This window comes from Mercenaria mercenaria, chromosome 5, assembly GCF_021730395.1.
Source record: "Mercenaria mercenaria strain notata chromosome 5, MADL_Memer_1, whole genome shotgun sequence".
Classification (NCBI taxonomy): domain Eukaryota; kingdom Metazoa; phylum Mollusca; class Bivalvia; order Venerida; family Veneridae; genus Mercenaria; species Mercenaria mercenaria.
Window position 1 is genome coordinate 84,589,939 of NC_069365.1, and position 18,260 is coordinate 84,608,198.

The following is an 18,260-nucleotide window of genomic DNA, read 5'->3' on the forward strand; positions in this document are numbered from 1 at the left end:
GAATAACTTCCCTTTGTTGTAACTATAAATAGCTTATATGTGGTAACTTTATTATTACTGGCCGCGGGTAAAAATTTAGACATTTTTGTGTGATATAACATGCATGTTACATCTAATTTTAAGTTTTTGACCTATCTCTACCTTGTAAGGAGCCTTGTGTGGAATTAGATTATAATTTTTTTCTTTATAATTGGTCAAAAAATCATAATACAGCTGCTAGTGTAAATCCCACCGCAAACTAGCATACTTAATGTTACTTTCATATAGATGGTGGGTTCCACATTGACCAGATTGATCCCCATAGAACCCTACCTTGTCCTAAGTGTGAATAGTTCCGGTAAGATAATTACACCAAGAGTTACTGTCTTTGATATGAAATGTAAGACATTTTTGTTATCGCTACTTGTCTTATTCATGACATGACTTGCCTTGTCCTTGGTGATTCCGAGAGATCTACTTTCCAGATTTTATTCATCTCAGTGTTGTTTTATTTTCTGGTCCTTTGGGATCACTGATTTCAACTCATTTAGATTTGAAGATTAAATACTGCTTAAGCCGGTGCTAGGGGGCGTGGGCAGTGTTGAATTTTCCATTACTGCCCATGAACATAAACAAACCGTGTCTGCAATTTTTCACTGTTTGCCTTGTTCTCTGTGCTTCCGAGGGATCTTTTTTCCAGATTTTATTGTACACCTTCTCAGGTCAAAAAAGTTGATTGAGTTCTGTGCGTCCGGGGATGGCTGATGAGTCAAATCCGGGCGCGGAAGTATCGACAACAAGTAGGACACATGTAGTTTGTAGCAGTAGGTACTTCTGTTGAGATGCTGGCTAACCTGGCTTTGCGGACAGCACCTTTCTCGTTTACGGTCTGAAGCTGTGACTGTTCTGAGATTATGGATCCGACACTGGTGTGATGGCGCCAGTGAGGACGACCAATTGCGAATGTTTCCTAGTGTTCCCAGTCAATGTTCAAGGCTTTTAGGGCAGTTTTTAGGCTGTCCTTGAATCTCTTTCTCTGTCCACCTACGGCTCTCTTTCCATATATGAGCTCACCATAGAGGAGCTACTTTGGGATCTTGATGTCAGGCATCCTGTAGACATGTCCAGGCCATCGCAGTTGGCTTTTTTTTTTAAGAGGTGTGTGGATTGAGGGTAACCTAGCTCTTTCCGATACAGGAACTTTGTCTTACCAGCTGATATTTAGGATCTTGTTGTATGGAATTGCTGCAGTTCGCGGGTGAGTCTACTGTAGATGTTTCACACGTATACAAGAGAGTGGTTAGAACTACCGCTTAATGAACTTTCAGCTTGGTTGTGAGTGAGATTCCTGTTCTTTCCCATACAGTGGTGCGCATTCTTTTAAAAGCTGAGCTGGCCTTGGCAATTCTGCAGCTTACTTCATCATCGATGTGCACACAGCGTGAGAATGTCCTGCCGAGGTATGTGAACTTGTCTACTGCCTGAAGTGTGGTGCCCTTGACCTCGATGGTGGGTTCCTTGTAGGCAGTACCTGGTGTAGGCTGGTACATAACTTCAGTCTTCTTGATGCTAATGGTAAGACCAAAGTTGTCACATGCTTCTGCGAAATTGTCCATGCTATGTTGCATCTGCATTTCAATGTTAGCGTTCAGAGCGCAGTCATCGGCGAAGAGTAGTTCACGAATGTTGGTTTGACTGACTTTGATTGGTGCTTTTAGGTGTCTTGGGTTGTACAGTTTGCCATCGGTTCTGTAGCGGATTTCCAGACCAGGATCGTCTTGTGTGAAGTCATCGGTGAGTATCGCCGAGAACATGATAGAGAATAGTGTCGCTGCTAGAACACAACCTTGTTTGACCCAATTGCTGACAGGAAAGTCCTTTGAGACCTCACCATCATCAAGTACGTGTGCTATCATCCCGTCGTGCAACTTGCGAATCATGGTGATGAAGGTCGGAGGGCAGCCATGCATTGCCATGATCGTCCATAGCCCCTCACGATGGCTTTTGTTAGGTCGACTAACGTGGTGTAGAGACTTTGTTGTTGTTCTTGGTACTTTTCCTGTAATTGGCGTGCAGCAAATATCATGTCGGTTGTGCCTCTCCCAGCTCTAAAGTGGTATTGATTTTCTGGTAGTAACTCTTGTTCCAGCTGCTTGATGAGGCGGTTTATCAGAACTCTACCTAGGATCTTGCGTGCTATGGACAACAGTGAGATTCCTCTGTGGTTGTCACATGCTTGTCTATTCCCCTTCCGTTTGTATAGGTGTACAAAAGAGGCATCCTTGAAATCTTGTGGACGTTCTTGTTTACCCCAGAATGATGAGAATAGCTCAGTCAGCTTTTGGGTTAGCATTGGTCCACCCGCTTTGTAGATCTCTGCAGGAATGGCTTCTGCTTCTGGAGCTTTTTCCACAAGAGAGCTGGTTAATGGCTTTTGATGTTTCCTGGAAAGTTGGTGGTTCATTCAGCTCTGAATTAATTTTGATTTGTGGGAGGCGGTTGATTGTTGCTTCATTTATTGATAAAGGGCGATTTAGATTGTTGTCAAAGTGCTCAGCCCATCTTTCGAGGCTTTGTGAACGGTCTTTTAGGTGATCGACACCATCAGCCGATTAAATAGATGAGGTGCCAGACGTGGTTGGTCCGTAGGTCACTTTCAGAGCATCATAAAAACGTTTGGTGTCATGTTTGTCAGCATACCGTTGGATTTCATCAGCCTTATCGCTAAGCCACTTGTCTTGCATAGTCCGGAGTTGGATCTGGGCTTTGTGGTGGCAAACAGTGAAAGCTGTTTTCTTTGCCATTGGATTTGGATCACAGTGGTACGCAAGGTGGCGTCTATGTTTTTGTTCTAGGAGGCTCTTGATCAGTTCGTCGTTTTTGTCAAACCAGTCTTGGTGTTTTCTTGAAACTCGACCCAAGTTTTCCAAGGATGAAGCATATACCAGGTCTCCCTTCACTATGCTGTATTTGCCTATGATACCGTCCCATGTCTCATGATCAGACCCAACTCTGGCACTGAAGTCCCTAAGAACGAGTAGCTTGTAAGATTTGGGAACGCTTGACATCAAGGTGTCCTGTTCTTCGTAGAACCTGTCCTTCGCCTCCCCAGGATTTGTCATGATAGGAGCATAGGCGCTGGTTATGGTTGCTTGCTTCTTGTCTGAAAGTGACAGCTGCATCGACATGAGTCTGTCGTTGTAACCCTTGGGTAGGCTTGTGAGGTTCCTTTCTAGGTTGGCTTTTATGGCAAAAACCTAATCCAGCTTCACGGCGTTGCTCCTGTTTTCGACCACTCCAGAAAAAATGTATTGCCAGCACCCTTCTCAGTAAGTTGTCCTTCCTCCGCCAGTCTTGTCTCTGACAGTGCAGCAGTGTCCACATTGTAGCGAGCTAATTCTTTAGCAACTAGTGCAGTTCTTCTTTCAGGACGATCAGACTTGGTGTTATCTGGGAGCGTACGTTCGTTCCATGTACCAATGGTCAGCCTAGTCACCTTTGTAGATTTCATGTCTTTTTTGACCGCTAAACAGGACCCCTGCCAACAGCGGCAAGCTGGCCAAGGTAGGTTGAAACAGGCAATGTTTAGGGCGTCTTTTCTAGCCCCCTCCTCACACTGCGGAGGTAAGCAGTGCGTTCCTAAAGAGGGCTGCTCAGTCACTCAGGATGCTGCCGGGTTCCACTGCTGTTTCAGTCAATGGAGACGACCAAAGTCCTGAACCGCCTTTGTGCAGGTTTGCGGCTACAGCTGCTAGTGTATCCACACCTGCTACGTCGTCGCTCGCCTGTCGCCACAGAACTTATGTTGAAAATTTCAACCGCTGGATTGAAGTCATGAAATGCGCATGGTTTAGTTTAAAGTGGGGAGGACATGCGCAGCATCACCCACACTCTCTCGTCGAGGATCATCTGGATCCAGTGGCAAAACATGGTCAAGGCGGCTAGAGATGAGGCTAGATGCAGAAGTTGCCGGAGATAGAGTTTGACACAGGGGTTGTTTCCCTTAGACTTTTACTATTCCGAGTCACCCACAAGACAGTGGAACTATTTAACCCATAGCTGGGTGACCTGTGCATGGGCATCAGGGCGTGTCCCACAACACCGGTGGGGTCTGGTATGCCACATGTTGAACAGGACAGGGCCTCCTCCGTGTATACTAGTTAACCCATAACTGGGGATCTGTGGATGGGCATCAGGGTATGTCCCGCACGCCTGCGGGGCTTGGCATGTCACACCTTTAGGAGCAGATCACCTCAAAAGCCTCCATAATCTAGCCTGGGGCTGTAAGGGGTTCAATTGATCTGTGCCGCAAGCGGAGACGCACTACGATAGGGCTTGTTGCGAAGAGGCTATGTACCGGCTGGGCAGAGATTCACGCAATCTGCTCTTTCCTAAAGGGACCCTGCATGCCAGAGGTGAGAGCTGAAAGTAAGAAGTGACAAGCACAACCCACCCCACTAGGCGCATCACGCAACCATTTGACACAGTGGTTTCATATAAAAACGAAACGGTTCCATATATTGCATTTTCCGATTTATATAATGAGCGAATGGACCTGTCTATTCTTATAATGAATGAATAACAGAACAAATGTCCATAAAAGACAGCCGCGGCGTTCCATATGTATGAGAGTGCTTTTAGAAGAATAAGGTCAGTAATTCGGTCGAAAATGTGCTTCCGTGGTGTAGAAAGAAGTCCATAATAAATGGATCCTATAATTTTTCCATTTCTATCGCATATTTGTGTAGAATGAGTGCTTACATCACACTTCTTCACTGCTAGAATACATTCTGCATGAAATGAGACGGTTTTCATGCTTATATACCCCACATGGCAAGTTTTGCAGATTGAAACCGAAAGTAGGGGTTAATTGTGCGCGGACAAGAGCAAATATGCGCCATGTTTAGGGTAGCAGATCACAACTAACTGGCATTTCACTAGGAACTATTCAACCCCCTATTTTCTTTTCATTTTTTTGTTAATTTATGATAGAACTTTCATGAAAAATAGGTATAGGAAAAAGGGATGTTCTATAATGATACGTAAAGACGATCTGAAGTTGTCGTTTTTTATATGAAACAAAGAAGGATTTGAATCACTGACCTTCAACCTATAAGAGCTGAAATAAGACTTTCCTCGGAACATATTACAATTAGTCCTAATAGTCATAAATCTGTTGTATATGTTAAAAAATAGTGTTTCCAGTGAAAAATAATCATGAAATTCGAAAGATTTTGAAATTTGACCATAATTTGCATAGATGCGCCTCTGGGATAAAATGGCCAACTTCCTGTCTCCAGAATGTCAGAAAATGCACAAAATGCACCCATATTGGCCTTTTTCATGACGGAATGAATGGTGTTTGAGAATCCAAGTAAACAATAATGCATAATAATAGTGACTTAATAGTGATAATCTCATTGTTACAGTACTCGTTTCGGTCTTCCTCAGAATATCGAGAAGAACAAGTTGATCTGTAAAACAGCCAGTACATTCGACTGTACATCCTTAGTACCTCTATATGTTTATGTATCATAGAGATATATACATTATTACATGTATATGTTATCGTACTGAAGGTTAAAACATCTTTAAAATTTATTGCTTTCCTTGTACACTTTTTTGATCAGCTATAACAAAACTTAACGAAAACCCTCCTATCAATAGTATGACATTAATAGTATGTCAGCAAGCAGTCCCAGGACACAGTATTTCTTTAGTTGGTATTTGTATATGAAATTCTGTTTTTGATATCACTCATGCGTTAGATATTCTAGAACAGTCTTTTATCAATAAATTTTATATATTCATTACTCCTCATTCAAATGATATAATACTGATATTTAGACAGGTTACTTCTTTAATGAATCATGACTGTTTTTCATTTTTAGAAAATATTGCTTTTGTCCAGACAAGCCGCCACATGGATAACAAACAACCTCCTGCATTTGCAGATGGGGCTAACGATCATAATTTATCAACATGCAGTTTTACTGATACACCAGACTCAGCACAAAGAAGAACCGTTGCGCCTTGGTGGACAGTTTGGTTACCATTCTATGCTCCAGTCAGACAGCTTACATTCACAACAAAAGTGGAATATCTGTGTATGTGCGTTTTTGTTTAAATTATGTCGTTCATTTACCATGTTTGCACAAACAACAATCATACATTGTATAGGCCAATCATGTTTTGCAATTTTTACTGAAGCATTTAATGCATTCAGAAAATTGAAGTTTCTTGTCTTTACTAAATGCTTCTCTTGAAATCCACATGGATGCCATGCCTTAATGATTTTTGATGCTGTTGCCATGTACGACCTCAGGATGCTTATGCAATTTTCTTACGTATCGTACCAGTATCATTAACCTTTTACAAATTTAGGCACATCAGATTGTGGTTTTTACACTCATTTTGAATAAAACATTTTAACTGTACCGATTTTTGATGTTGTTGCCATGTGCGACCTTATTAGAGGCCAAAAATGTACTGGTTATTTTTGTGTCGAGAAATATGCAATCGTTATGCAACGAAAATATTTGTGCGACAGCAGGAGCCAACGAAGATGTGCTTTCGTCGAGACAACGGTTGAGATTATACCTGTGGTCACTCAGTTAAGGGCAAGGTCATGATTACTATAATAGAAAAGCGCTTTGATCCCAAAAATGTTCTTTTGGATCGAGATATAATGATGAAACGTGTTTTGGGAGCACAAGTTAGTAAAACAAACAATTTCTGATATTACTACATGTACTTCATTTCTAGATTAACATCTCTGTATTTGTGACAGTATTACACATACAAACATTTATGACAAAAGGAATGATTTTAATTTTAGTATTGTACATTTTCCCAATTGGATTTGGATGTACCAAGGCAACATATTTTGGGATAGAGGTTTCTAAATTAATTCAGTTTGAATAAGCGTAAAGTCAGGTTGAGGATTTCGTTGAACGGAATAAATATGTGACAAATACACTTCTTCAGAAAGGCTACCTTTATTATAAATTACGTAAACACTATCGTAATTCAGATGTGGATGTAAAAATAAATAGTTATCTAAAGGCATTTCTGCGAGAAGATATATCAAAACCCAATTTTATGGGGATCTGGTTTTCAAACTTCGTACGATTTTGGGCCAGGTTTTCAAGTTATAAAAAGGTATGACCCAACTGTTTTGCGACACATCGCAATTTTGATGTTCCACCATTTTACAGTTGGACGCTACGCTTTTCACTTTACTTCTGTGTGACAAAACATGTGGAGGACTCTATGATAGGAAGTTCTTAAATCCCTCCGGGTTTGAACTATTTTTTGTTTTATGTCTTTTGGCTTGTTCCATGTTCCTTAAAGACTGTTTGCAAAAGCATTGAATACATGCGTTTTTTTTGTTCTTAAGAATTGCTTTTTATATAAATTAACAAGAGCATTTTCTTGGTATTTCACAAAGCATGCCTTTTGTTTGCGTGTTAGAGGTACACCTGGCGAGTATAACTTTCCTGACACTAGCTGCCATTTGTCTTTTAAACATGGGTGTGTGATAAGATGCACCATAAACCGTTTGAAGTTCCCTAGTGGTGGCTTTTGTGCTGACCAATCCAAGGCGGTGCTCCACTGTGTTCATTTATTTGTTCGTTTTGTCCCGGTGCTGGGCTAAGGCTTAGGGTTGCTGTATTTTTGGAGCGCGACTATCCCTGTTGTATATTTGTCCTTGTTTTATTATTTTGCTTTTTGGTGTGTGGAGATGATATGTGGGTCACTTGGGCCAAGGTCACGGTCACTGGTATTTAAATAACAAGATGGTTTCCGTTCAGTGTCTTTAGTTTGGGTATACCAGTTGTTACCACATTCAATGTGTATACACATGTATAGCTGTTTTGTTTGTATTTAGGATCAAAGTCAAAGTCACTTTTGCAAAATACAAAAAAGCGTTCCGCTTAATAATGCTAGTGAAGAGTGGGATATATTGTGAAACGTGACGTTTAGGTAGCTTAGGTAAAAATACATGGTGAGTATATATAGTCGTTAAAGAGACAAAGGTTAGGGTTGTTTTAGGGGTCATTCAGGTCAAGGTCAAAATCATTGTCACTAAAATGGAAAATGCTCATGAACAGACTCAATAAAAGCGAGTCTGCAATTTTTACTGTTTGCTTTGTTCTCGGTGCTTCCTATGGATCTACTTTGAAATTCCTGATTTTATATTCCTCTCAATATCTTAAGTTGTCATCAAATTTAGTTTGTAAATAACTTTTAATGAGATAAAGGTTGCATAGTATTATACACTTTTGTTAGTCCTTTGATTTGCGATGTACGTTACAATAGTGCAATTGCTAGTCCAACATATGCTCTCATTCATATTACAGGTTTAGAAGTCAAGTATTGAATACCCGGATTCATGACGTTTCTTGAATAGTTTTTTTATAGATTTCTTATCATTATTTTTACAAAGGTATGTTTGTATTCATAAACAAATTATATGTAAAACACATGAAAACAGTCTGTTATATTTTCCTTGTATCATCTTATTATGCATTTACAGTCTAAATTTCGAAACCAATAATATAATAATCAGGAGTGTCCATTTGAAGTTAAACGCTTTACATTTCAGCACACTTTCCACGGTTTAATCTTACTGTGCAGAATATGTCACGTTCAGACAGCGAACTCAAAGTATACAGTTCCATTGGAGTATTATGTTACCAGCAAGATTACTCTGTTCCAACAGATAAAACTGTGAAGATTAAATGTACTGGCACACCAGTGGGGAATCAAATACGTCTACAGCTTGCTAACACGTCTACACAACTTGTACTGTGTGATTTCAGAGTTTACGGAGGTAATTCAATATCTTCATCTTCGACCACGCGGCTATTCATTACTTATGTTTGAATTAATTCTGAGACATTTAGTGTTCAATATGTTTCCTTGAAGGTGCATATGGATTAGATCCAAATTTTAGGTTTTTGAACATAAAGAATGACTTGATATTTTATGTAAATATGAAATTAACACGTTCATGTGTATTAACACTGTGCATTAGGTTTAGAATAGTACAGACTGTATAAATATATAGGCTAACGCAATATAAATGTATACTACCACTAAAACATGGCAGATCTTTAACACCTTACTGTAAGAGTTGTTTTTCGTAAATTTTAAACAAAAACAATTCATTTGACTATTTATATATTTATAGTAATTTATTCTTACCTGTTTAAGAAATGCGAAAGGTTCTTTCTGAAATGATTAACAACTATCAACAACCAAACTATGTTGCATTATAGTCCAGTAAATCTAGTGTCAAAAATGCGAATAAAGGAAACATTTTGCAGAGAAATATTATTTTTTTGTGTGTTTTCATGTTCTACAACATGTGCTGAGTCAACAAAGCAAAATCTACCATACTCTAAGTATGCAAAATATGATTTTTTTCGGCAAAAAAGCTGGAAACTGTATATAAAACTGTGATATTCTGGAATATTGATAATACGCATATAACTATGAGTAAATTTGAGTTTTGAAGCTTAAAAATGTTGAAACTTACCTTGTACATTGTTTTCAATGACTTCTCAACATTGCATGCATATTAAGATACACAGAAATACCATTGATGCAATTTTATAGTTCATTTTAAAGTACTTTAACTGTGTTGCAAATATTTTAAATCTACGAATTCAGTTTGTGAGAAAAGGGTTGGAACCCTATTAATTTCTTTAATGTAAAGAATAACTCTATATGAACTCTCAATGTCAAATACACACTTATGCAAGTAAGCATGCGGATAAGAATGCATTCTTTCATTGTACTTCCACGTCTAACTTACATGTACATAGTCACTTCTTGATTTTAATTTACCATTTGTAATCATGTTGTCTGATAAACATATAACATTTAGGGAACACTGTTTCTCACCAACCATGTTTTATTTCTTCACAAATAATCAAATAAGTCCCGAGCTATTATTCTATTCTACTAACCTTGGCGTCGGCGTCGGCGACACACCTTGGTTAACGTTTTGCATGCAAGTACATATAGCTATCATTTAAAGGCATATAGCTTTAAAACTTCTTTTTCTTTTTGTAGGCCAATTACAAACCTCACATGTGTCTTCGGGGTCATAAAACTAGGTGATAGCATCAAGAGTCATAACCCTGACATGCATTTTGGGCCAAATTAGTCCCCATTTTGAACATAGAAAATTCTGGTTAAAGCTTTGCTAGACTAGTTGATAGCATCAAGAGCCATAACCCTGACATGCATTTTGGCCAAATTAGTCCCCTATTTGGACATAGAAAATTCTGGTTAAAGTTTTGGATGCAAATACATATGGCTATCATTCAAAAGCATATGGGTTTGAAACTTATTTTGTTCTTTTTTTAGGTCAATTACCAACCTCACTGGGTCAAGTTCCATAAATCTGATATGTATTTTGGCCAAATTATGCTCCCTTTCGGACTGGTTAAAGTTTTACATGCAAGTAAATATAGCTATTACTTAATGGCATATAGCTCTGTAACTTATGCTTTCTTTTGTATGTCAGTTTCCAACCTCATTGGGTCAAGTCCCATAACTCTTACATGTATTTTTGGCAAATAATGCATTCTTTTGGACTTACTTCTGAAAATTCTGGTTTTGCATGCAAGTGACTGTCTCCAAATCAAATGCAGATATTAAATTAAAACTTTATTGTATCTTCAAGGTTATAAAACTAGGTTATAGCATCAAGTCCATAAATCTGACAAGCATTTTTGCCAAATTATGTCCCCTGTGAACTTAGAACTTCTGGTTGATGCAATTTACTATCTCTAAAACTAATGCAGATACTGGATTGAAAATCTAGCATTAAGGTTAATACTCCTGCTTCCAGAAGAACAATTCGAATAGTAAGGCATTTGCTGTCAGCTCTTGTTTTTGTAGATGTAGTGAACTTTAGATTGTTAAAGATTTAGTCAGTACTAATCTCCGGTACAAACGAGTTAATATAACAACAAGTCCAACAGGCGGAAAAGTTGTCATGAAAGTTGATTACTGTACTTGCCAATCAGGTTGTAAACATTAACCTGCAGTAAGTTGCAGAAAAGTAGGTCTGGAATGTAGTTCCGCCTGTTCGATGTGCAGAGAACTTACGTAGGCGTAACCAGAATTTATTGGAGTGGTGCCAGTACGAGTTGTGAAACGACGAGTGGGATGTAGGTGTGGGAGAGGGTTTCTCCTTCCGTAGGTGGGGGAATGGGAGCCTACCCCAGAATGTTTTTTAAATTAAGAAGTCATTTAAAGCGATTTGGCGTGTATTTGAAAGCTACTAATGAGTAGATATACGACTCATTTTATTGTTTTTTCTCTGAATAGTTAGTAGTATATAACGTTTTTGTAAGTTCAGTGAATTTATTTATAATCAGTAAGTAGTAAGAATAATAATAATACAAAAATAATACAAAATTAATTTAAAGAAAGATTCAACATTAAAAACAAATTATTTGACAGATGCGATGTGCATAGAAAAAAAGGTTATTTTGTTTATGAGAAAAAAATTACATTGTACCATTTATTAGAAAATTAATGTAAAGTTAAGCTGTCATTTTTATGGGTTTATTGCATTCCACTATAATTGTGAAAAGGTATAAAGCTAAACATAATTATTTTCACATAAAAGTAATATTATATATGCTCTGATCTTTCTAAAAATCATATTCTATGTTACAAAGAATAACTACATGTGCATGTACCCAGTTGAAAATATTTGGCAAGTAATGACTAGTTCGCATTTGACCTGCGATTCGTCAGCGGAGCCCATAAACTGCTCGTATCCTCCATTTCGTGCAGGAGGTGGCATTGCAATTTTCGTACGGATTCACGGGCTCCAAAGCCTCTACAGTTTTGTTTAGTGAAAAGTAAAATCATAGCCCATAGACATGTCACAGGTGGCATAATCCCCGAACGGGCGTCTTTAAAAGGCTACACGCAGATCGTGTAACCAGTGCACGATTCAAATTACGTGTACAAGGGGACCTCGCACAGGTGATGCAAGGTTGCCGCTTGCTGCCCTTGTGGTACCCGTGAAATCACACGGATATAAAGCAATCATCGCCCGGCAACCCTACAGCGGCCGTTCCATTGACGTGCGGTGGCCTTGATATGGACAAATCATTTTTCAGATCGTTATAAATATTGACCATTGGCCGAAATCAATTAAAGAATGGCCATTCAAGGGTATTTTGATTTAATAAAAAATGCAATCTTGCCGAAAAAGGGGGCACTTGTCGCCACTCCCCCTGGTTACGTCCTTGACCTAACAATCTAAAGTTCACTACATCTACAAAAAATAATAGCTCAGAAATCAGGACTTGTTTGATTATTTGTATTGATTTTGTATTGGTAGATGTACTAATTGATAGATGTGATATATTACAAAAAAAACTAATACATGTCATATAGCATTTAAATAAAGTTTGACTTCAATCATTCTTTGACAATATCTATACAGTGTAATCTTGATTATGATAACTTCTCAAAATTTCATTTTTGTGAATTTTAGTATTAACATAGAGTGGAACATTTTATGAAGAGGTACTTGTTAACCATTTCGTAGAGATAAATCATTGGTTATCATGTTTTTTATTAGGCGGCCATATTGGAAAAAAGGCAGTCATATTGGATTAATGATGTAATATTGGATTAAAATGCTTTAGTGCTTATGAAATACTTTACACATTTTTTCATTTTTTTAGAAATAAATATTCTTGAAAATCTGGCGTTCAACGTAGATAAAATTGGTCTACAACAAATAACTGTGTAACAAATATATTATTTCTTCTGTTTTTCAATGATTTAACTGAACAAAACATCTCAACGGCTTTGTCTTCTATTTCCGCGTTTATGGCTACTTTGAGTGCAACTTCACGAGCCTAAACTAAGTAGTAGAATGAAAACGGCTAGAAATAGAAAACAATAAATTTGCTCATGGAACGATATTTATAGCTGGAATTAATTAATAATCTGTGATGCGGTAGACATTTTATTTTAATCAGAATTCATATCTGAAATTTTAAATGTACTTGCAGTATATGGAATATATCCTGTCGCCACGTGGCGTCTATTGACCAATGCAAATGTAAGAACTTGTAGGAAGGCGATATAAATGGAAATATTCCGTATCATGTACAAAAATTAAAATATGTTATGACACAACAGGATAACAAACAATGACAATACATTTGCGTACATTAAACACAATGGATAACAAAGGACACCTTTGACCATTCAGTTTAAAAAATGATGAATTTAAACCGACAATGATGCAATAAATTACTCTTAACCCCCACCATATCCCACTTTTAAGTAAGGCACCAAATACTTGTGTAATACATGACTGACGAACCTAAAATGCATGTACGGATTGCTGCTACAGACGACCTTACATCCAGAAGCCCAACGAAACTGGAAGAAAGATATCATAGCAGATCATTCCTAGTGGCAAAAAGAACTACTATCATGGAGTCAATCACTAGTAAGACAAAATAGAAGTGAAAAAGTCCTTGATAATAATGCACATTGGACTGTGCGAAAATCAATTTAAAAACATTCGAAGTTCTCAGAAGCTGCCATATATTCATTGATATTGCATATCGGAAGATGTCACTAAGCACGGAAAACAAAATATTACAGCTAGGTAGAATACACGGAGGGGCACCTGGGGTCTTCCTCCACCATAAAAGCTGGAAAGTCGCCATATGACCTAAAATTGTGTCTGTGCGACGTTAAACCCAACCAAAAAGTAGCAGCTTACAACTGAAATCCCTTGAAAACAAGTTTCTGTGTGTGCGTGTTCGTGTTCGGGTTAAGCGTATTTTTCAACAATTTTTCATGTAAACGACGATGCCTACTTGTAGCAGTGAGCACATTGCCCAACCTGATAGTGCTGTCACTGGAATATCTCGCCGTAGACACATGACATGATATCCTACCGAGTCACATTAAACTAACACCAAGCTGACCAGTCCTAGCAATATCCTCAAAAGAGTTATCGCTAAACGAGGAAGCTACTAGTACCATTTTAGCACAGCATTGGTTGAACACTATTCAATGAGAACAGAATCGTCCTTGTAACATGCAGAGCCAAATGTTCATTTAATGTCAGCCAGTTGTTTCTTTTGTATTGTTTTAGGGGGATTTGAACAGGTCACTTACAGCCTACAAGAGTAAAATACCGTATAAGACTGTTCCGTTCAAACATATTGACATGACCATTTTATTCCTACAATAATTTTCCCAGTTCGAAGTATACGAAGCTAAATCAAGAAAACGATTGTAAATGCTAATATTTGTTATTGATTGCTGACTTTGCAACCGTTACTTTCGCATGTCGAACTTTGCAGACTCTGTCCTTTGTGAATCGTTCATATCGCATTGAAATGTGATCGAACAGTTTACCGTCTGCCACTGTTCTTAGTAACAAATAAAGACATGTTCCTAATTAATCAAAGGTTAAAAGAGTATAGAAGGTATCTTTCATTTGAGGTAGCTTTCCAAACGTCAAATGCTGAAAAAACACACATGTTCTTAACAACATTTACCTTAAAAAGTTATTGTAGACTATTCTGAAGAGGGATTGATTTTTTTGCCGTTTAAAACATAAACTCACGCGATTTAGAAGCAAAATAAAAAAAAATACACACACACATTTACGTACTGGATCAAAATTCTAATATCTAAGTAGTCAAAATATTTCAATCATAAAATCATCGATCGAGAAAAACGGATTAATATTTACCCTAGTCTATTAAAAGATAAAATTATTATTATTGTCAAACCTACAACATCTTACATGTCTGTTATTCACCGGCAAAGGTTGTTGACATGCCATTGTATCAGAGATCTGTCAACACTGGCTCTGGTGGCTCTCATGGTACGGTGTGATTTTGTATGTTCTGTCAGTTTCAGATTCTTTGCATTGGGAGAGGTTATAAATTATTAGAATCAAATTACGCCACAGTTCCTATTTGAACACTCATATTAAGTCTTTCATTGTGCTTATTGTTCCTTATCTATACCACAAAGATGGCTCTTGTAAGTTTGACTCACAATAGTTTTGTAATTTAGCCTCATCTCTGTTAAAACGTAAGTATAGAATCGAGAATAAATTGTTTAGGCTTAATAATTGTTTCTTTGTCTTAAAACACTGTAACAGCTGTGTAATAAATATAATTATCACTCCAGTCTAAATCGGAAAATTGTGTAGTATTGTAGTTTCTATATTTTAAGAACATTTGTAATTGGTTAAGATCTTTGACTTTAAATCACTTGGTTCTCATTTAATTTATACTCATTTCTGGATCGATTTTGAGTATAATATGTACAAGCTATATCAATCACTTTCGCCGGTATTCACTACCATGTTGGTTTGAAAGAAACTAAGTGACTTATCTTTCAACTATGTGGGTTCAACATGAAATATCATGATATTGTATTCAGCGAAAAATATATGTTTCTTCCGTTTCCTTTTGATATCAATTAAACTTAATTTTCATACAACCTTTTAGAATGCAAGGACCGGACTTGGGGTACACCTTGTGCAAATGATTGCGGGCTCTGTGAAACCTTTTCACAGTGTGATGTTATCACTGGACATTGTCCTACAGGCTGTGACCCAGGCTATAAAACTCCAGTATGCAACACAGGTAGCTTCCTTTCATTTGTAACTTTCAGCCAATTGAAACCACCAGGCCCTGCGTTCACAAAATATTTTCAGTCTCAGCTGAGTTTGAAATGAAACTTTATTTGTCATTTATATCTAATCTCTTGTATAACATGTGTAAAACTAAATTTTAAGTGAATAACTATTTCAATTTGGCTAATCAGTATTGATGATCAGTCTCAGTTGAAATTTAGCCTTGAAGTTTTAGTAAAATTGATATTAAAATTTAAAATTCAGGCTCAGTTGAGACCGATGAATAATTTGTGAACACATGCCCAGATTTTGGGCATACGACAAAATATGGAGTGGAGTCTTGGAGTGGACTCTAGGAGTGGAGTCTGGGGTGAGATCTTGTAGTGAACTTGGATTATAATTTGATGTGAGATTTTGGAGTCAAATTGAATATGTTTTTTTATTTGAAAAATAAAAAGTTCCAATCACAAGCTTTCAAGTTTAATATTGGTAAAAATACCATGAGGAATTTTCTGATGCTGATGTTGATGATGATGATGATGATTTAAAAATTAAAACCTAATATACAGTTATTACATTTAACTGAAGTATCACAAAAAAACAAATGCTTTAATTACACTTTCATCACCACAAACATCAATTATTTTCACCAATATAAATTATATTATCATCGTTCTCTCAAAAATTAAAAAAAAAATGCCAATTTATAAATTACAAGAAAAAAAACAGATCTAAAACGAGAAAAGAAACTTCCTTTGAAAAAACATGTTGATTATAAATATTGATGGAAAAATAAAAATGAAAAAAAAATTGGGAGGGGGGGGGGTGGGGGGGCGCGTGATGCAAAATCAGGGTAGTGGGCATGACTGAGTGGAGAGTGAGGTGTACAACTTTGCATGTTAATAAGATATTCATGGATGGTTAGAAAAAAAAATAAAAAGGAATTATTGGGTTTTTTTTCGGGTATTTTTGGGGGGAGGGGGGAGGGGTTGTGACCAAGGCAAGGTGGTGACCAGTTGAGGGTACACAACTTCAAATGTTTATATGAAATGTTAATGGAAAAGAATGAAAGAAGTTTAATGAAATTCTACCAATTGGTTGGTTTGTTATGTACAAATACGTGAATTTTTAAACAATTAAAGGGCAATAGCTCTAAGGGAAACTGAATCCAAAAAGAAAAAATGACGGGCATCATCGTGGTACGCTGGTTTGTATTAATTTCAAGTTTTATGAAATTCTACCTTAAAGTTACTGAGAAATGGATGCAGACTGGCATATTTAGGCATTTTTCATTAAATCAAGGGCAATAACTCTAAGGGAAATTGACCAGTCCATAAATTACTTAACGGGCATCATTACAGCATGTTGGTTCATCTTTCTTTTAAATTTCATGAAATTCTTCCTGCTAGTTACTTAGAAATGGCTGCGGACGGACAAAAGAATTGTCTAATTTTCGTCAAAAATTATTGCAGATACTAAAAAGGCGGCCTAGCAGTTTTATAAGTAATATATATACTTTATATCAGCTTATCGTATTTTCTCATGCGTAGAAGTCTGAAAAACTTAACAAGTGACAAAAATGTTACTACTTTAAATTTGAATGTTACTCGTCACGACGTGTCTATCTGAATCATGAATGTAATATAGGAGAATATCAACTAACCTTATCGTAAATATTTAAGGTCAATTACACTCTTGTTTTAAAGTAAGAATTTTAATGAACAATCGAATTCGTTGTATTTAATATAGAAATTTCCTAAAGGTACATTAGACCCAAATTTCATATTTGAACGATTTTTGTAAATAGTTAATGTAATACATAGAATTAACATGTTAATGTGTGTTCTTTAGGTTTAAAATTAAACACACTTACCACACTTCAAGTTGAATACAATATAAATATGTACTACTACTAATAAAACTGGAAGTCTGTTTTAACAAATGACTCTTACTGTATGATATTTTATTACGAATGTAGCTCTGTATACACAATTACATGTACATTATAATTATATTTCGGAAAAGTTTGTATATTTGATGAAGACATTCAAAATCTGAAATGAACATATAAAGATAGAATTTGTTGGTGAAGATGGGTGTTAGAGATATCTTTCAAAACTAATTATTATTATTCACTTTAAACATATTCTATCTGCATTCAATTCTTATCTTTTAATAGCTTGCAGAAAAATATGAGTATTCTTTCCAACCGTATTAGAAGAGTATTAAACAAACATCTGAAAATCGACTTTTACAACAATTATATAGAACAATCAAATAGGCAGACCCACGTTACGTTATAATTCCCCTCTTGCATTTAATCATTTACTTCTTTCGCTAGAATGTGAAAATGGCAAATATGGTAAAAACTGTTCGTACACGTGTAGTGGAAATTGCAAAGATAATGTAGCATGCGAAAAGAAGGATGGATCATGCAAAAATGGTTGCACTCCTGGGTATACCGGTGACAAATGTGATAAAGGTAAACTTATTTAGATTCTACGTCAAAGTAATAATATTAAGAATACATTATGTCGTAAGAACACGTATGTATGCATGCATTGACAAAACGGAAATTAATCAAATTGAATGCTATATAAAATAGAAAAAGTTG

General features: G+C 36.7%; 1 protein-coding gene across 2 annotated transcripts in view; it reads left to right on the plus strand.

Moving 5' to 3' along the window:
• LOC128557189 (multiple epidermal growth factor-like domains protein 10) overlaps positions 1–18,260 on the plus strand; it is a 48,950-nt gene that overhangs the window by 20,199 nt on the left and 10,491 nt on the right. For both annotated transcript variants that reach the window (XM_053544171.1, XM_053544172.1), the window contains exons 3-6: positions 5,871–6,086; positions 8,588–8,815; positions 15,519–15,656; positions 17,988–18,128. In XM_053544171.1, coding sequence (XP_053400146.1) covers positions 5,871–6,086; positions 8,588–8,815; positions 15,519–15,656; positions 17,988–18,128 — 723 coding nt within the window. The remainder of the gene's footprint in view (positions 1–5,870; positions 6,087–8,587; positions 8,816–15,518; positions 15,657–17,987; positions 18,129–18,260) is intronic.